This window comes from Bacillus rossius, chromosome 7, assembly GCF_032445375.1.
Source record: "Bacillus rossius redtenbacheri isolate Brsri chromosome 7, Brsri_v3, whole genome shotgun sequence".
Lineage (NCBI taxonomy): Eukaryota > Metazoa > Arthropoda > Insecta > Phasmatodea > Bacillidae > Bacillus > Bacillus rossius.
In genome coordinates this window covers 46,028,605-46,050,070 of record NC_086335.1, presented here as the reverse complement: position 1 = coordinate 46,050,070, position 21,466 = coordinate 46,028,605, and the positions used below count along the sequence as shown (strand labels likewise).

The following is a 21,466-nucleotide window of genomic DNA, read 5'->3' as shown; positions in this document are numbered from 1 at the left end:
GCGCCCCGGTCGGCTGGAGGCCCATTGTGCGCGCTCCGTATCGGCGCCCGGCCCGCTACTTGTGTAGCTCACCGGCGCCCGGTCCGCTTATTGTGTGGCTCACCGGCGCCCGGTCCGCTTATTGTGTGGCTCACCGGCCCCCGGCCCGCTGCTTGTGTGGCTCACCGGCGCCCGGTCCGCTTATTGTGTGGCTCACCGGCCCCCGGCCCGCTGCTTGTGTGGTTCACCGGCTCCCGGTCCGCTACTTGTGTGGTTCACCGGCGCCCGGTCCGCTTATTGTGTGGCTCACCGGCCCCCGGCCCGCTGCTTGTGTGGCTCACCGGCGCCCGGTCAGCTTATTGTGTGGCTCACCGGCGCCCGGTCCGCTTATTGTGTGGCTCACCGGCGCCCGGCCCGCTACTTGTGTGGCTCACCGGCGCCCGGTCCGCTTATTGTGTGGCTCACCGGCGCCCGGTCCGCTACTTGTGTGGTTCACCAGCGCCCTGTCCGCTTATTGTATGGTTCACCGGCGCCCGGCCCGCTACTTGTGTGGCTCACCGGCGCCCGGTCCGCTTATTGTGTGGCACACCGGCGCCCGGTCCGCTACTTGTGTGGTTCACCAGCGCCCTGTCCGCTTATTGTATGGTTCACCGGCGCCCGGCCCGCTACTTGTGTGGCTAACCGGCGCCCGGTCCGCTTATTGTGTGGCTCACCGGCCCCAGCCCGCTACTTGTGTGGCTCACCGGCGCCCGGTCCGCTTATTGTGTGGTTCACCGGCGCCCGGCCCGCTACTTGTGTGGCTCACCGGCGCCCGGTCCGCTTATTGTGTGGCTCACCGGCCCCGGCCCGCTTCTTGTGTGGCTCACCAGCCCCGGCCCGCTACTTGTGTGGCTCACCGGCCCCGGTCCGCTTATTGTGTGGCACACCGGCCCCAGCCCGCTACTTGTGTGGCTCACCGGCGCCCGGTACGCTTATTGTGTGGCTCACCGGCGCCCGGTCCGCTACTTGTGTGGTTCACCAGCGCCCTGTCCGCTTATTGTGTGGTTCACCGGCGCCCGGCCCGCTACTTGTGTGGCTCACCAGCGCCCGGTCCGCTTATTGTGTGGCTCACCGGCCCCGGCCCGCTTCTTGTGTGGCTCACCAGCCCCGGCCCGCTACATGTGTGGCTCACCGGCCCCGGTCCGCTTATTGTGTGGCACACCGGCCCCAGCCCGCTACTTGGGTGGCTCACCGGCGGCCGGTCCGCTTATTGTGTCGTTCACCGGCCCCAGCCCGCTACTTGTGTGGCTCACCGGCCCCGGTCCGCTTATTGTGTGGCTCACCGGCCCCAGCCCGCTTCTTGTGTGGCTCACCGGCCCCAGCCCGCTACTTGTGTGGCTCACCGGCGCCCGGTCCGCTTATTGTGTGGCTCACCGGCCCCGGCCCGCTACTTGTGTGGCTCACCGGCCCCAGCCCGCTATTTGTGTGGCTCACCGGCGCCCGGTCCGCTTATTGTGTGGCTCATCGGCCCCGGCCCGCTACTTGTGTGGCTCACCGGCGCCCGGTACGCTTATTGTGTGGCTCACCGGCCCCGGCCCGCTACTTGTGTGGCTCACCGGCGCCCGGTCCGCTTATTGTGTGGCTCACTGGCCCCGGCCCGCTACTTGTGTGGCTCACCGGCCCCGGTCCGCTTATTGTGTGGCACACCGGCCCCAGCCCGCTTCTTGTGTGGCTCACCGGCCCCGGCCCGCTACTTGTGTGGCACACCGGCCCCAGCCCGCTTCTCGTGTGGCTCACCGGCCCCGGCCCGCTACTTGTGTGGCTCACCGGCGCCCGGTCCGCTTATTGTGTGGCTCACCGGCCCCGGCCCGCTACTTGTGTGGCTCACCGGCGCCCGGTCCGCTTATTGTGTGGCTCACCGGCCCCAGCCCGCTACTTGTGTGGCTCACCGGCCCCGGCCCGCTACTTGTGTGGCTCACCGGCCCCGGCCCGCTACTTGTGTGGCACACCGGCCCCAGCCCGCTTCTCGGGTGGCTCACCGGCCCCGGCCCGCTACTTGTGTGGCTCACCGGCGCCCGGTCCGCTTATTGTGTGGCTCACCGGCCCCGGCCCGCTACTTGTGTGGCTCACCGGCGCCCGGTCCGCTTATTGTGTGGCTCACCGGCCCCAGCCCGCTACTTGTGTGGCTCAACGGCGCCCGGTCTTCTTATTGTGTGGCTCACCGGCCCCGGCCCGCTACTTGTGTGGCTCACCGGCGCCCGGTCCGCTTATTGTGTGGCTCACCGGCCCCGGCCCGCTACTTGTGTGGCTCACCGGCGCCCGGTCCGCTTATTGTGTGGCACACCGGCCCCGGCCCGCTTCTTGTGTGGCTACCGGCACCCGGTCCGCTTATTGTGTGACTCACCGGCCCCGGCCCGCTACTTGTGTGGCTCACCGGCGCCCGGTCCGCTTATTGTGTGGCTCACCGGCCCCGGCCCGCTACTTGTGTGGCTCACCGGCGCCCGGTCCGCTTATTGTGTGGCTCACCGGCCCCAGCCCGCTTCTTGTGTGGCTCACCGGCTCGGCCCGCTACTTGTGTGGCTCACCGGCCCCGGTCCGCTTATTGTGTGGCACACCGGCCCCAGCCCGCTTCTTGTGTGGCTCACCGGCCCCGGTCCGCTTATTGTGTGGCACACCGGCCCCGGCCCGCTACTTGTGTGGCTCACCGGCCCCGGTCCGCTTATTGTGTGGCACACCGGCCCCGGCCCGCTACTTGTGTGGCTCACCGGCCCCGGTCCGCTTATTGTGTGGCACACCGGCCCCGGCTCGCTACTTGTGTGGCACACCGGCCCCAGCCCGCTTCTTGTGTGGCACGCCGGCCCCGGCCCGCTATTTGTGTAGCACACCGGCCCCAGCCCGCTTCTTGTGTGGCTCACCGGCCCCGGCCCGCTACTTGTGTGGCTCACCGGCGCCCGGTCCGCTTATTGTGTGGCACACCGGCCCCAGCCCGCTTCTTGTGTGGCTCACCGGCGCCTGGTCCGCTTATTGTGTGGCTCACCGGCCCCGGCCCGCTACTTGTGTGACTCACCAGCGCCCTGTCCGCTTATTGTGTGGTTCACCGGCGCCCGGCCCTCTACTTGTGTGGCTCACCGGCCCCCGGCCCGCTACTTGTGTGGCTCACCGGCGCCCGGTCCGCTTATTGTGTGGCTCACCGGCCCCAGCCCGCTACTTGTGTGGCTCACCGGTGCCCGGTCCGCTTATTGTGTGGCTCACCGGCCCCGGCCCGCTACTTGTGTGGCTCACCGGCGCCCGGTCCGCTTATTGTGTGGCTCACCGGCCCCGGCCCGCTTCTTGTGTGGCTCACCGGCGCCCGGTCCGCCTATTGTGTGGCTCACCGGCGCCCGGTCCGCTTATTGTGTGGCTCACCGGCGCCCGGTCCGCTTATTGTGTGGCTCACCGGCGCCCGATCCGCTTATTGTGTGGCTCACCGGCCCCGGCCCGCTACTTGTGTGGCTCACCGGCCCCGGCCCGCTACTTGTGTGGCTCACCGGCGCCCGGTCCGCTTATTGTGTGGCACACCGGCCCCGGCCCGCTTCTTGTGTGGCTCACCGGCGCCCGGTCCGCTTATTGTGTGGCTCACCGGCCCCCGGCCCGCTACTTGTGTGGTTCACCGGCCCCCGGCCTGCTACTTGTGTGGCTCACCGGCCCCGGCCCGCTTCTTGTGTGGCTCACCGGCGCCCGGTCCGCTTATTGTGTGGTTCACCATCGCCCGGTCCGCTACTTGTGTGGTTCACCAGCGCCCGTTCCGCTACATGTGTGGTTCACCGGACCCCGGCCCGCTAATTGTGTTGTTCACAGACCCCCGGTCCGATACTTGTGTGGTTCACCGGCGCCCGGCCCGCTACTTGTGTGGTTCACCGGCCCCCGGCCCGCTACTTGTGTTGTTCACAGGCCCCCGGTCCGTTTAATGTGTGGTTCACCAGCGCCCTGTCCGCTACTTGTGTGGTTCACCGGCGCCCGGCTCGCTACTTGTGTGGTGCACCGGCCCCAGGCCCGCTACTTGTGTTGTTCACAGACCCCCGTTCCGCTACTTGTGTGGTTCACAGGCCGTGGGTCCACCTGCTAAGCACATCCCAAGCGCGCACCTTTCCTCCGTGAATTACAAATAAAACCAATAATTTTGCGATATGTCGTACAATTTTTCATTACTTTAGAATCTTCACAAGTCAGTGTCCTCACCTGACTAACCTTTAATCTAAATTATAATCACCTGGACGTGTGAAAACCTACCCTACTGAAAAAAGGAAAAGATTTTTGTTGAGTATACGTACCTAACTATACAACTGCAGAAAAAAAAACATAAAATGCACTAACTTTTCTTTGATAGGTGTCTGATTCGTGGTCGGTGGATAGTAAGTTACTCTTTGAACGACGGAACATCAAGTAAAAGCATCCGAAAAAGTAGAAATGAAGTAATCAGTGAAGGAATAATGAATGTCACAGGACTTTAAAGTCTCGTGGATGTCGAGATCATTTGAGACGGCCAGGGCAGGAACGCACATAGAATTTCAGGGGGAAGAATTTTCTGTTTGATAAAAAAAACGCTGAATAATTTTATTACGAACAAAGTAATAAGTTTACATAAAATTTGGACTAATCTCTTTCAAAATTCTCTCATTGGCTAGCGATGCACACTCATCCCAATGTTGATTCCATGACTGGAATCATTTCTGGATGTGGATTTGTTCGGCCAAAAACTCGCTGATCAGAAGCGAGGCGGGGTAGGGTGCATTGTGATAAAGGAGGAAGCAATGACACATTTGTCTCCGTTTTGTAAAAAGATCTTTATGCTAACGCTTTGATCAAAATCCATGATTAGGGATACATAAAATTTCGCACATTTATTAAGTCTCAAGTTAGAATGCACACCTTTACACTCTTAATCTCAAGATTAGACCACAGTTATTTGGACACGTCCCTTTACGACCTCGGTCACCTGGAAAAGAAAAAAAATCGAATCAGGCAGTGACAGTTAACAAGGATAAAATTGTTCACGCTAGTAAATCAACCAATGGGAAAGCAAACATGGATTGAGCACACATATTACTTTGAATTCTACCCTAAGACCAGACGATTCCGCGAAATTTCCGTAATGTGGGACAGACAAGGTAAACACGACCTCTCACTCTCTCTCTCTCTCTCTTCCAGCTGGGGAAGCCGACTGACCAGTCACAACTTGTTCAAACTTGACACTGACTATCTCAACGGATAAAGCTAATGAGCTGATGATTTCAAATATATGTAACGTCAGCTCAATTACTGCTATAAAAATTCATTCACCGTGTTCTTTGATCACACATCGTTCATTCTCCCGTCTCACACCCTGCGTACGCCCTTTGGTCAGGAGTAGGTGGAGTTAACGGTGTGTGGGAGCGGGAATAACGAACCTTAACTCCGAGTCAAACCCAACGGGCTCACATTCAGCGACCGCCATGTTTCGCTCGCGATTCTAAAACATCCCGAGCGCGACCCGTCCCAGGAACCGAACCAGCGCTCCGCCTGCCGTGACGTACTTCCTGATCTTCGTTGGAGAGGATACAGCTTCGCCCATCCTGACCTTCGGGGTTTCCCTTGCTTTCCCGGAACTGCGCCACGCAGTGGCTCGGCTGGTTCCCTGAAACAGTCCGTGCCCGACTCATTTTCCCGATTTCCCTGAATTGCAATGCATGTCTCTAGTAAGCTCACTTTAAACGTAAAATCGAATACCTACTCCCATTAGAAAAAGTGGTTTGGTTATATATATATATATATTCATTTTTTATTTTCTACCATATAATACATTATTGTATACATTACATACACACAGCTCCAGAAATTAAGTATCTTACAAAGTTAATGGTTTTAACTATAGTAAGATAATTCTGATCAAATTATCTTAATAAAGTTAAATAAACTGAGATTACACAGTCAGAAAGAAAAAAATGATATTAAAAAAACGTTTGTATTGAAAATTAATTTTTGTTTTGTTTGGTAGAAATTTTGATTTATCGCAAATAAGGTCTTGATCTCTGAGATGGTCTGAAAAATTCAATAATAAATTCCGTTCTATATTTGGAAGAAATATTTATGAAGTTATACTTTTTAACAGTCGGTAGGGTATCTCGAGACGTAGATTCATCGGAGCGTAACGAAAAGTGCAACGCTCAGCGGTGTGGATCTTGATGGAGGAGTGAGGAAGTAGGGATATCGAGCGCCCCACTCCTCGCTCTCGGGCAAGCGTTAGTGAAGTGACGCTGCAGTACCTAGATGACTCGCCGCGCTGACCACCGCCACTGACTACAGACTGGGACTGACTCACAGTTGCACACTTAGCACGCACGAAGCTAAATTGTTCAATTTCATCGTTAAAGTGTATTATCGAAGCGTGAAGTTTTACTTCAAATGCACCTTTTTGGCCACGCACACATTTTTTAAGTAATAATTTATTTTTATTTGAATCAAATTTCTAATGAATACAAAACTTTTTAGGATTATGAAATACTTGAAAAATAAATGAAAGCCTAAAACCCCTCGATGTGTTTTATAGTTTCTAATAATTGTGTAAAATGGCATTTCAATATTTTAAATATTTTACCGATATACAGCAATTCAGGTTAGGGTAATGACATTAAAAATACCTGCTATAGACTTGTGTAAACGATCGGTTAGGTTAGGTTAACTAGGTGAAAAATATTGTAAACAACATATGAACGGTTGCTTATGTACGGTTCATATTTTAGTTACTATAAAGTTATAACATCAACATTAGTGTAAATATCGAGGAAATAAATTCAAAAATTCAACTGATATTTTGACTAATTATATATATATTTTTAAATTTTGATTCCTTAAATAATTTCCTTAAATCCTTTTTAAATAATTTAAGTTTTTTTTAGAAAACTTTATTTCTCTCTTTCTCTCCTTTTTCTCTCTCTCTCTCTCTCTCTCTCTCTCTCTCTTACGATATATGTAGGCCTACTTAAGAGTCTAAGTTGTAATTGCCGAAGAAGTTTCACTTATATCACGTGTAATAAGTTAAACGAGCCTTTTTTTTTTGACACTCGGATGTTACATTAGGGGCTATCACGAACTTTCTTCATCACCAAACGAGGCTGACGCCTTAGAATTCATGGCCACCTAGAACCATCTTTTATGCACTTGAGCTTTCTTTTCTTCTGGAAACGTAAAAGACTGTATATCCATGTAAAACTCAACAATTAATAACGATTCACTTGCGAACAATGCGATTGTCAGAAAGCTTGCACGAGAGCACAACTCAGCGCCATGATAGTCGAACAACAACTGTTGCTTCGTCACAGGACGCCGCAGGGCTACCCACCTTGGCAGGCAGCCAACTTGAAAACTTGATGCTGCTGGCAAGCAGCGCGGGAAGTTCAAAAACCACACGTCCCTACCACTGTACACTAAAAAAAATAATAATAACACGAACTATTTGCACGTACAGAAATGAACCATTAAAGGTGTCAAAAAGGTGCTGGTTGGTGAACCTCTTTATCCAGAACAATTCATTCAATGTTTCTCTCAATGGAAATTATTATATTTAAAGTATTTAATGTATGTCAGTCATGAATTTAAGATGTTGGGAAGTGTGTGTATGCTCTCTTTTCTTCGCCATCTTAATAACTGAAATCAACACGAGAATGAAATTCCACCCCACCCCCTCCACCAGGCTCCCTTTTCCAATTTGGACAGTAATTTGTTACATTTAAATTCCTTACTGACAATACTCACTTCATGATACTGTTTGTTTTGGTTGCCAATTGCCAACTATAGAGACTTCAACTTTATAACGGGAAGCTTGCATTTCACGAGAATTGAGAAGCCACGCCCGAACAGCTCCGAATTTCCCCGAAGTTTTTCCGATCGCACGCGAAAAAAAGTTCACCGTCCCCGGTGACCCGGCCTTCAAACGATACCCAACGGAACTGACCAACCACGTCACACCCTCAGTCCGAGCCGCCAGTCATTTTCTCCCACCGACCACACTCAACACACCACGAAGACCTGGACGACAGCTGGAGGCGTAGGGCGGCGACGCGCAGCCTGGGATTACCCCCCTCCCTCCCCCCCCTTTTTTCAGTTGAGCCTGTGGTTCGCTGCCGCGCCACGGGAAGCGCGCCAGGCGGTCCTCCGCGGCTGTGACGACACCACAGTCAGTTCGCGACGCACGTGTCGTAGACTGCGTCGTCAGCACGAGCAACAGGCCTGTGCCACCACATTGCAAAGATTTGTACGTTTCACGTGTTCACAGAGTATTTGAAATATTTATATTTATAATTGTGCTGGGCAGGTTTTGTTTCCCTAGAATTTACAAAGGAGCTTGTTTTTTTTTTTTTGAACCAGAAATATGATATTTCGTGTTTGTGTTTTTTGGTTCAGGCGACTGTTATGTTAGACGTTAAACTTAGGCCATTAAAAATTAAATTTGTGCATATTTTAAAATCATTTTGTTTAAAATAATACCTTTTTTTATGTTATTTTCAAAACTTTTTATTTAACATTTTTAAAATTTTATTTTAAATCATTTTGCATGATTGTTACTCTAGTCCAGGGGTCGGCAACCTTTTGAGTCGGAAGAGCCAAAAATTAAAATTTACAAAATTTCAATGTTTTTAAACAGCCACAAAATTTTTTCTTGCCAACAATAAATAGTACCTACTTGCATAAATAAAGTTTTTTGATAAAAAAACTAATATTTATTCATAAGAAAAATTTATTCATATATAAGCCTATCTGTTGGGTGGGCCCGTAGGTACTCGGGCGGATGGATAGCTTTAAATGGATAATTTAACTGCCTGATGACATTTTGTTTAGTGAAATATAACAAGCGTGGAAAAAAACCAGGCTTACTACTGGTTTGTAATAAAAAAAGTATTTTCTGTATAAATGATTTGGTGATGCAGTATTTCTGGAACGGAACTAAAGAGCCGCAGCTTCACATCCAAAGAGCCGCATGTGGCTCGCGAGCCGCAGGTTGCCGACCCCTGCTCTAGTCGATTATGTACTGCATACTGTCTAACTAATTATACATAGTTACAATTATCTATCTCGTTTCTTTCGCCAACCTAGCATAACCAACCTTTAATTTTAGTTATGATATCCTTACCTAACCTAACCTACCCCCCTCCCCCCCGGAAAAAAGAAAATAATTATTATTAATTACACTGACCGAACATAACCTAGCCTAACCTCTTACTTCGGTAAACTTCGGAACTTTTCGGGTTGTGGTTGTAGCCTTAATGCTTGTGAACTGTAGGCCATAACTTTTAAACGGTCAACCACTCCATATACTAATACCTTCAATGGTAAACAGTTTTTATTTTATTTTATGGGAGATAAGGTTTTGTTCTTTAGAAAAACAAATGTGTTTTCATGAATGTCATGAATCAATGACCGCTCTGCACTTAAGGTGCATTAAAATTAATAAATAGTCGTAATTCAAGAAAATAATAACGGTCGCTAATGGTTATTTAAAAATAATTTTTCGTTGACAAGTTGTCGGTGTGAACACTAAAATACGTCCTGTATTTAATATAAGTAAGAGAGATTGTAGCATTATGAGAGATTCAGGTGTACGAGTTTCTGTAGTAAAATAAAATGGGGATGTTTTCTTTATCGTTTAACAAATAGCAATACGTGTAAGCTATTAGAAGTTAGAATAAGATATCATTTACGGCAAAGCGCCTGTAAGTTAGATAGAGCAGCGTCACGGCAACACACAACTGTAGCGCGCGGTTGCCGTACCTCGTGACCAGCAGGCGTTTATCACCACCAGATACTATTAAAACTGCCGTGGAGAGTGTGTGGGAGAGTTGCCAGGTCAATTAAGTCTAACTCTGCGCAATAATAAAGACTTTTGGCTCGTGGCGAATAATTAAACAATTTTCCGTGAAATGTTTACATCCCTTGGAAATGGAGGAGGGATGTCGCGACAAACTGTAGCCACGCATATGTCATGAAAGAACACTCCCGCGCTAAAGTTTACCTAAAAAAATAATAATACTTTGGGGAAAATGGGCACATTTGTTTGTGGTTATCGTCAATAGAGCTTGAAACCCACAGTACCAAGAACTTCATTAGCATGTTTTTCTAGTCTTTACAAACAGGGGAAGAAAATAATTTTTTCAATAAATGTGGATACTTAGGGCTCATCTGAAAGAAACTACGTGACAGGTAATTGCAACTATGTATAATAAATTAGATAGTATGCAGTACATAATGCACTAGAGTAACAATCATATACGATGATTGAAAATAAAAAAAATGGGGTAAACAGTTTTGGAAGTAACATACCAATAGTTATTATTTAAAATTTTGCACGCGTTAATTTTTTTAATGCCCTTAGTTTAACGTTTAAAATAACATTCGCTTGAACTCTTCGCATTTTCTCCATCTTTTCCCGATGTATATTCACCAAAAACACACACGAAATATTATCTTTCTAGTAAAAAAAAACTTTCCTTGTAAATTATAGGGAAACAAAACCTGCCCAGCACAAATTCTAAGTAAAATTTGTAAAACAAAGAGTTTAAAATTATATTCTTACTTTCTCTGACTAGTTCATAAAGGACAGAACGTGATTGAATGCATGTCCAAAATCATAATCGTAACACGCTATTGAAAATCTTACAGAATATAAAAATTAAAAAATAAAACTCAAAATTCACTCTAAGCTCAGAAAAAGTAGTTTTCTATCACTTTTAGGTAAATAAATTATTTATGGAAATTTTTCTACTTTTGGCACAGTAATTTCTATAATCTTACACAATTTGAAAAGACTATGTTTTTCGTGAAAAAATTTTCATTAAGGTCGTGATTGGTTGTAGCTACGGATGAGCCTGAGTGCAAGGCCATAAGGCTTAAACACTTCTAATCACCACGAATTTATCTAAATCATCATTGTATGAAAATCATTGACATTTTTAATCACGAATACTTAGTAATTTTTAACTGATATTCTTGTATGAGAAAATTTCAATGTCACCAATAGTTCCAACCGCTTGTATGTTTAAATATTGGTTGCTGTCAATCATATCTGAAGCTCTACAAGAGTTTAAACTCACGTTTTTTTTATTGAAGCTAGCGGATCAGTTCTAAACAATACAAAACAAATATAAAGTACAGAGTTTGCTAGTGAAAATTTTTAATACCGATTTAAGACACGCCCGTAGATAACTATGAAAGTATAAGTAATTAGTATTTTATATCATTTAATAACAACAATTGTATTAAAATCCTAGAAGCCTTTTACTGGCATGTATGACAACTGACTTCAGTGTTTGATTTCATTGCAACCAGAGAACCTTTTTTTTAAACCTCTGTGAAAATAATTCTGTTTGTTTTTGATATTCCAAATGTATTCCGGAATAAAGAAGCTTGAAAACGTATTTTTTTTTTGCCCAGAAGCTTGAATGAATAAACTAGGCTTAACCTCGCGTCAAAATCGAAGTCATTAAAACCGAAGAAGTTTGAAGTCTAACATTTAATGCTACACGTAACAACGAATTCAGGGATAAATGTCACCTTTTTATTTTTAGTTTTTTAGTCTGTTAATTCCAAGAAAGACATTTTTACTATTTTGCTTTGAACCTGGAATATTTACGCTCGACGGCGCGGAAGAGATGAGTGTGACAAGATACAAACGGATCTCCTCTGCAAAATGCAATTTCACAGTGTCTGACAAAAAAAAAAGACGCGTGTAGGTGGGAGGTATAAAAGATGGTGACGAGAGGCGAACCTACGTGGTCCGGTAACAGGTGTGGGCAGATTGACATCAACGGAAGGAGAGAGAAAAAAAAAAGGTCCGCAGGACTACTCGACACTATTTAGATATGGGTCAGGACAGGGGCGCAAGCAAGGTTGATGAAACGGTCCTGGTTGTTGAAGCGGGGAAGGAGGGGGAAGGCTCGGCTGGGCGTGTGGGTTTTGAGGGGAAGCGGAGAGGGGAATCATAGGAGGAGGGGAAGTTGTAGGGGAAGGTGTGACGCCCGTGGCGGCCGGAGGGGAGGGGGTAGAAGGGTGCAGAGCCCGGGCTTGCGCGGCGCGGCGTCTCGGCGCCTGGGGACGCTCTCGGTGTTCCGCCAGGACGACGGCAGGAGAAAGGGAGAGAGAGAGAGAGAGAGAAAGAGGGGAGGCGGAGATGCCACAAGGCGACGGGTCCGCCCGAGCCAAACCGCACGGCGCGGAGGCAGGATCGCTGGCGAGACGCGGCGTGCCAAAAGGGCGCAAAGACGTGTGCGATGCAGGGATCGTCGACAGCTCACAGCTCTGACACAGGCCTGCGTTCTGGAACAAATATTCCTCACCCCAAAAAAAACTCCACAGAAAAACAACAGATCGGTTGCTTGCTAGACTACGGGCCGCTTGCATAGTCACGCTGTTAGTAACTGTAAGGATAATTTACCTAAAATACACGATCAGTTCGTTATTTCAGATGACTGGATCTTCGCATTACAACTTCCAAACTCTGTTTTTTTATAAGCAGGGAAAAGTGTGTTTTTGCATGAATATTAACCAGTTTTTAAATTTTTTCCTATTATACCAAAATTATTTTTGTAGATTCATGTTAAAAGTAAGAAAATTTCACCTTTGACTAAGTTAAGACTGTGGGATCCGGCTTTATATATTTAATGACTGTGTTAATGTTTGACGCAACAAATTTTGTTACTTGTTATGATCGGTCAAAAGTACTTTGAATGGGCCAATGAGAGGAGTGGCGAAAGAACGAGGTTGCAAACTGTCCAGAGATCTTCATAAATTAACCGTTATCTTAGTAAATTTAGGGTAAAATTTTTACTTACTTAACCCGCCCCCCCCCCAAAAAAAAACCTTATTTCCGCCCATGCCAATGGAATACCATTACTGCACTACTGATCGTTTATGATGTGTCTGAAGGTAACGACGCGATGTTGAACATTATTCTAAACAAAAATGATAACAAGCTTTACATAAGTTTGGAAAATAGCTTGACACGAAATACAGGTATCTGTACCTCTGCAATTTTTTTATTGATACAATCCCCAAGTTAAATAATAAATCTACAAATAACCAAGCTGAGGAATTTAAAATAAAACTAATGTTTGTATAGCAAATATTAAGTACAAAAGTATATAATATAATATTGTTAAAATTACCGCGATGGAATATTAAACTTTCCTAGAAAGTGATATTTTACTCCAATCTCTCGTTAAAGGATTCATTACTCACCATAACAATTTTTTAAGGTGCGAGGATAACATTCAGTTCAGCAGCGACGCATCATAGCTCAATTTGAACCAAAACAGACGCCGAAAAGATTCTGAGTGAACTTAACTAGTAATAATATTAAAAAGCTTATTAAGACAATGGTAATGCAGTATTGATGTATTTTATTTCTAAAACACCCTGTGACAGACGGTTCAGCATTGAAAAATACTTACAAATCTGAAGGGAAAAAAAGGACCATCTGTTGTATTTTTGGCCCGCTTAATATAAAACTGCGAATGGTCTTATGCCTCACCAAAACTATATTAAGCTCTGTGGGCTTTTTTTTACCTTTTCGAGGCTGTCCCGCAATAGAAATGTGCATAACAACATCGCCACGTAACTCGCGCAGGTTTGTTGTTGTTACCTCACGCGAAGAGAGAGAGACGAACAAAGCCATCCAACTGACCCGTTTCCTTCGGTGGGTTTACTTGCGAAGATAAATATATTACGCAAGCTTCTATTTTGGTTCTCCCTCTCTTATAACTCCCCCTCCCCCACTTCCTCCGCAACTCAACCTTAAATACACGTGGCTAAATTTAATGTATCTTTTTATAGAGTGGCTACTGTATGCATGCAAATAAAGACAACTTATAAGAGCAAATAATGTTTTTAGGGAGGTTTCATAAAGAGGCATTATTCTTAACTTATATTTGTTACGGTTGTGAATACATAAATATACTAAGCAACATTTCTTTACGTGTTTAATAACATTTTGTGAGTTTTTGAGTCATTATTTGTTAAAACAAAAATTCCACAGTCAATTTTCTTTAATATTTATACATTTTTAATTTTTTTGAACATAACTTTTAATTATTGCATTTTACAACATTTGTCTCAAAAATATCAATGTCGATAACTGACAAAAATATAGGGTTAATAAACATTTTATAACAACTTCTTTTACGCAAATAAAAAAATTCGGTAATAGTAAACGGTTTACAAGATTACAAGATAGAACAGAATTCATTCAGCGCAAAACAAAGTTTAGGAAGTTTCACACGAAAATGTAGTGTTCTGCTTGTAGCGAGTTGGTTTTTTGAGATGGAATGAATTTTTACGTGTATTACACACAAAAAATGTAATTAAGAAACAAAGAAATATATACATTGGTTAGTGAGAAGGGAACTGTAAAGGAATGTATGTGTGTGTGTATAGAAAAAGAGAAATGGTGGGAGAAAGAGAGAAAGCGAAAGAGACTATTTCCCCAAACCCCTCCCTAAAGAAAAAACCCTGCACTTGAAATGAAAATAAACGAAATTTTGCAAGCACACAGAAAATGATTAGAATATTTAACAATTTTTTTTGGATTTTATTGTAATTTACAGAATTTATAAGACTATAACATAAATCAAGAACTGAACTTTGTATAAATGCTAATGTACTATTCATGTATTGTGATTTCATATTGGAGTATATTTTTGGGAGCTACCGGAGAATTTTTTTTTTATCGAAACGTATGTTACGTTTTATCACTTCGATTTTGCGACGTCAGGACCAGGTGAAAAAATATTTTTTTTGACCTCGCAATCACTCGATTATTTAAAATCACGTTTAAAACGCCCCGGTCTACTACCGCGCGGGCGAGAGATTTACGCCGCTTTAGAACGCAGGTATCGCTGTGTTGTGCTGTCCTGTTGCACATTGGCAGATAATTCATTCCACAACGGGGGTAGGTTGCACGACCCTAGGGGGGGTTGGGAGGGTGTGAGGCGACGCCGAGAGATGACGCCGTCGGAGGGGGGAGGATTATAGGGGACACGGAAGGGGGGGGGGGACGTGTGGAGGGGAGGGCAATGACGTCAGGCCCCCTCCCACAACTCTTCTTCCCCGCCTCTCTTCTTCCTCTCTCTCTCTCTCTCTCTATCCTTCTCTCTTCAGCCGCTGAAATACTGCCAGCGAGAGGACGGCAGTTTCCGATCGGAAGAATAGCTCCCGGGCATTCTTCTGTCCTCCCGAGTTTCTCCGTTATCGTCATTCTCCTGCTCCTCTTCTCCGTCGCGAACAAGTTTATTTTTTTTTTGTTTTGTTTTTCTCGCCGAGGCGAAACAGCGCTCCTGGCGGAGAAACAGGGGGACGACGCCAAATGAGGGGGACTGCGGAGAAGGGAAGGGGGGGGGGAAGAGACGCTTTATGGCTTAGTTGGGTGTAGGAACACACACAAAATGCGCGCGGAAGGCGCGGACCGCCCCCGTCGAAAGTGGCGTGGAATGAGCGCAGGACCAGGAGGGGTCGAAGAGGGGTGGTGAGAGGAGGGGGGTGGTTCACGTAGGGGAAGTACGCTAGGGGGAGGGGGGGGGGGTGAGACGAAGTTCATTTGCAAGTCAGACCCCGGCGCTCACCCGTTAATAAATCATTCCTTCCCCTCCTCCTCTCCAACCATCCCCCCCTTCCTTCTCCAAAATCCGTCGGTTGGCCAGAGCCTGAATTAATCTCGCGTTGATTACGGCCCGGAATAAATAGTTTCCAAAACTTAACCTTAAATGGCAGTTTTGTCTCTCGCTCGCCGAGCTGTCAGTTACCCGGGGTCCGTTCCCGGGTGTCGACAGACAAGACAGACACGTGCTGAGGTCTGTCAGAAATATTATTATTACTGACGGTCATGAATTTCACACACACGCTCTTTGTAACGCTGCACTATAGTGCTGCAAAGTACCCTGCTAATATAAATTAATGGAGTTTTAAAATCTATCAAACATGTTGTAACGTAATTAGTGATATATTACAAAGTTATTGATATGTGGCAGGAATGCAACAGGCGTAGTAGCTTATTTATTATTATCATTAATTTTCCTAGACATATTTTTTTAGTGCTATTTTACCAGCAATTGAAAAAAAGTTTTTTTTAATGTACAATCATTTTTAAAACATAAACGACACTGATCGTTAAAGAGATGTTAAATTCATTAGTAAATATTTAATAATTAATTTTCCTGGTTCATTCTTTACATATTTACATACTCTCTTCTCTCTCTCTCCCCCCCCCCCCCCCCGTTTTCCTCTCAGGGCCACGTAATAGTATTGGCTTTAAATACGTAATTTGTCACAGAAAACACAAAGCACGATTTTTCTACATACACCTATTAAAAATTCTGTATGACATTTTTTTCTTCGTCTGATATAACGCGTCATTCTCAACTAATTGATATAATTGAATGTCCATGGCAGTGATAATTTAAATATATACAACTTATTGATCAAAAACGTTAACAAGTTCCACTAATGTCCATTTGATAGAGACTACTTTGTTTGAGATAGGCATACTCTTTTTGCTTTTGTATTATATTTTTTGTGTGCCTGAGAATGATAGTAAATAAAAAAGGAGAAAAAATCTCAATTACGCTTGTATTTATAATGCAATAAATAAGTCGCCAGCAGAAGAAACATGATGGTTCGAGATCATATCCTGCGTCATTTAATTCAGATGTGGATACTTTAAATTTATATCTTCTTCCATCCTAACATGTTACCAAGTCCACGCCAAAAAAAAAACAACTTAATCACACTCTCCCTTAGCGTTTTAAATTATTTCTCATGAAATTTAACTCTCTTTAAAAATCATTAAAAATAAATGAATATCGTTGTAGAAATAACTCATGCAGAATCAAACAAGAATCACACTGTGCAGTGATTATATAGCCTAGAGTAGAAAAGCTCACGACTTCTAAAATAAATCCCACAGTACTTTGATTTAAAAGGTATTGTTCCTAGTCACTTAATCACTGAAATCGAATTTATTATTTTATTTGTTATAATGCAAGCAAAAATATATCAGATTTTTCACACCCCAACGGGAGAAATTTTGAAATGTAAGCGTCGACGGTCTAGTGGTTGACGTATGTAGCATCTGACCTTGGGTTTAATTCAAGTAGTCTTGTCAGGCAGGGGCGTATTTGTGACGAATCCCTCACTTAACCTTCAGCATTAAGGGAGGATGATGATATACCGCCAAAATAAAAGATACTGCCGACGTGTAGGTAAGCTCCGTGTTGCAAATTATTTTGAACTGTTGGTCAGCTTATTATTTTTTTTTAAATATTGATCGGACTTATTTATTGGTCAGAAAATATGGTTTGTGATTCTACCTAAAGGGTTTACGACGTTTTAAGAGCGATTTAATCCCCTCCCACACGATTTTTCCACCTGTAATGCACTGATGTGGTCTTGGTGAAGGATCTGTGGGCTTGTCTATGGAGGTACACAGAAGGATAAAACAAATTCGTGAGTCTTTTCAGTACTCGACAGTGATCTGTAACATTGAACTTCGGTAACGAGCAAATTCACGCGTTTTCAAGTTGCAAATACACTTATGATACGAAACTCGGACATGGAATTTAACGTAGTATTCTTTGAAGAAGAAAAAATGAGCTTGATAAATACACGAAACAAATGTGTTTTGAACTACATTATTGACGTGAATCACGCGTAGTTCCCACACCCGCCACTATAATTCGTTGTCGGAGCAGCTACGTCGACTATCAAATCATTCCATTTGTAGACCGAAATTTTAAACTATATAATAAAAATGTTCCAATAAAGAGAAAAAGACTTGAAGAAAAAATACGAAACTCTGGCTTTGGACCTGATTTCGACAAGGAATTTGATTGAATCTTGTTAACATTCACTAAACAGTTAATACTATAAAGTTTCCCTTTGGCTTTATGAACTAACGTTCGCGCCATACGTCACAGATGGCAGCACCGTGGTTACACATTTTTGTTCCTTGTGGCTTCCGTTCCATTCACGAAATTTTTCTTACCAAATGCCGTATATCGGAAGCTAAGATGTTAAGCATCAAACATCCTGCCTGCTGTCTGATTAGGAAAGATCATTTGAGCTAGTTCCAACTTAAACCCAATAAAATTTATAAAACAGCGTGACTTAGACATGTCTTCTGTTACGCAATATGCTTTGTCAGTTTACGCATAATCCTTCACTGGTCAAAATAACTTTATTGTATGACCTTTTACCCTATATCCTTTCGTTTTTGCGTTTTTTATATGCTCCTGATTCTGGGATGAATATAAAATATTTTCTGTTCAAGCGACTATTCAAAAGTTTCCCAAGAGAAATTAAATAATAATAATAATAAAGTGCACGTATAATTCAGTACACATGATAGAAGTGAAACTTCCTTGTCAATTCAAACCTCGACTTGTAAGAATATCGTAATGAGTGAAACGAGAGAGAAAGAAGGACAGAAGACAATAACTGCTCAGGCTATCAATAATTATTGATTAATCAATAATAATTAATTAACAACAAATATTACTCACTGTTAAAATACTCTCACCGTAAAGAAAATTGGTTAGTAATTATCAAAGCTAGAATTGATTTCATAATTATAATGAATTATTTTTTAATTTAATTTTATATCATGTATATATTTGATGTGATCGAGCATTCTTCTAGGTTGATTTTGTAGCTCTGCAAATATCACCTTAATATTGAGTTATAGAACAACAGATTCTGCCAATAGACTACATAGACATACTTTAATGTATTAACAAGCATTGATAATGTTCTGCCGTCGAATGAATGAACAATGACAACATGTCCGCCACTCCGCGACGCGAAAACTAAATGGCAAGGACCTTCCTCACGATAATTATTTACATTATGACCACATTGCCACAAAGTGAAAATAAAAACTATTAATATTCTACGCACGGAAATTGTTCAAACCTTTTTAACTAGCATATTGTTAGTTGGACACAACATATTTACACGCTAGTGGGCTCATAATTATAATACGGTGTGTAATTTAGTAAGTCAAATAATAATACGTGGCAAAAAAATTACCCTGACAATCTAAAGCGTGAACAGCAGTTACCAGCCAAAAAATATTTAGTTACACAGCCAAAACAATATGTTTTGATAATTTTTGAAGAATTGACGAAATTAAGGATTTCAATGTTATTCTAAATATAACATTTGGATGACGTAACGTTTTACCTTGAATTTCATGAGTGTAAGGAGCAAAGAGAAAAATATCAATATTTTTTTATTTTTGCTCCTATTTTGTTATGTGTCTGGAACTTTTATTAATTATATACAGTGGCTGCAAATTCCGTGCAAGAGTGCAGCCGCAACATAATATTTATTCGTCTGTAATATTAGTGTGTCAGAAGAGATTACTAATATTTGTATACACGATTGAAATGTCACAAAAACAGAGCATTTCTATTGCATATGGAGTGTGGCTTTTGCACATGTTTGCGTTGGTAATTAGCTAACTTCGAATGCTCAATAGCTTTACTATCGTTAATTTTTTTTCATGAAGATATTAGATATTTCTTTGTATTTGTCAGGGTTCTAGATACAACATATAAAGTCAAGTGGGTTACAACTTGAAATAAAAGTTAGGCATTAAGGTGGCCGCCTTTTGGGCCCCAGACTGCGTGCAAAAACTCCTAGTGTTAATTAAGGCACCATTTAAAAACCGTTAGAATAGCACTTAAGAGCAAGCACGTCTACTGTGGTAGCTTAGTTTCATAGTTTCGCTTTTAACGTGTAATTTTTGGAAAGCGTAAAAGCCTCAAAATGTTGTTTTCACAGGTGATTTTAGTTTTGAAGGTATAATATGTAAGTCCAGGGAGTTTTTCTATTACTATTACACATTACAAAAAAATAAAGATTGACTCCCGCAGATTTTCGTTACCGACGCGAAGACTGCAATGCAATTCGCTTAATAGCTCTTTGAGGCGAAGATACGTGCGATGCGTGAGCCATTGTTACCCTTAGTGTCCCTCGCGTTTGTATAGCTCGTGCACCCAGCCCCAAACTATAACACAAATCAGCACTTCAAGTTGTAGAAGTACATATATTATAAAAAAATCCCAAGTTGGCCGGAATATTTAAAGAAAATAATAAATGTTACACATACATAAAATTTAATAGAACAGTTATTTTTCCACCCTATTACGAAATAAATTTAAAAAAAAAATGAAAAAAATAAAAATTAATATTGATATCACTTGGTGTTATTTTATAAATGTTTAGGGGTTATGATGGTGTTCTGTTCACTCAATTAGCCATCAACCAAAGCGACCTGGATTAAAATCCCGAATCCTGAATTCCAAAAAAGTAGCGGAAATTGGTGGACGTTTTCTCAACGCAGTGGTTTCTTAGGAGTTCTCGTGTTTATTCTTCCCATTGCAACCCATCATTGCTCCATATTACGGACATATTTACCGGCGCTTCCACGTATTGAAGGCTGCCCACGTATCACATCTCGATAAACTCGTTACTTAAGCGAGTAAAAAAACTCTGTAAAAAACCAAATTTCTATTTGGCGAGAATTTACTATATCGATATCCAGAAATTCGTATGAGTTTTAATCTGAGGAATTTTAATATGATAATAATTTAATTAACACTTTATATTTGTAGATAAAATAAAAAAAGACTTCGTTCTAAACATAAAAAATAACACCATAGTTATTCTAAAAAAAATATATAAAGAAAGCTCTGGAATAACAGATTGTCATAAAAAATATTAGTAGCAAAGCAGGAACAAAAAATAAATAGTTCTCTCTTTTCCTAAGTTTGTTTCCCAAGTCCGGACACGTCCAGGAGACGCGAAACCACACCACCCTTACCCCCCCCCCCACCACGGGGAAACAAACTGGCGTTTCCACCCCTCCCTCTACACTCTTACCCCCACCACTCCTCCTCTCACACCCCACGGCGCCCTGAGAGCCCACCACTTCTTCATTTGTTGACTTGCGGAGCGCGACACCCCCGCCGGATCCTTCCCCTCCATCGGCTTCCCCCCTCCCCTAGGCCAACCCCCTGGACTAATCAATACAGGCGAGACTCGGCTAACTTCGGCTGTTCTCGTCGCCCCGCGGAGGGGAGTTCGCCGGGCGTACCGGAGGGGGTACTCCGCGCGGGGGAGGGGAGAAGGGGCGGAGAGGTGTTCCGATGCAACACGACGAAGAGAGACAGAACATGCGAGGTTTACTCGCCTCCCACGAAAACTGAGGGGAAGCGGAGAGACAAGAGAAAGGAGGATAAGGAAAGAGTTGGAAGGGATCGGGTGTTTTTTTCTCCCTCCCCCCGCTCCCGTGTGAAAGGAGGGGGTTGGGAGCCACGGTTATTAGCTCTAGTTCAGAGGGCCAATTAGAAAAGTGTCTGGGGCGAGTTTGTCAAGATACGGCCCTCGGGTTTTGAATGAGTCCGCCGCCTCGCGGATGAATTGATTTGTGGCTCTCGGGATCGGCAGA

General features: G+C 44.0%; 1 protein-coding gene across 1 annotated transcript; it reads right to left on the bottom strand.

Annotated features, from left to right (window-relative positions):
* Positions 1-1,193: 1,193 nt before the first annotated feature.
* LOC134534549 (tetra-peptide repeat homeobox protein 1-like) lies at positions 1,194-21,003 on the bottom strand. Its single transcript, XM_063373031.1, has 7 exons — positions 20,899-21,003; positions 12,171-12,282; positions 5,555-5,611; positions 2,515-2,917; positions 1,847-2,022; positions 1,575-1,799; positions 1,194-1,375 (listed from the first exon to the last, which is right to left on the bottom strand). The coding sequence occupies exons 1-7, from the start codon at positions 21,001-21,003 to the stop codon at positions 1,194-1,196; spliced, it is 1,260 nt and encodes a 419-aa protein (XP_063229101.1).
* Between the last annotated feature and the right edge of the window lie 463 nt (positions 21,004-21,466).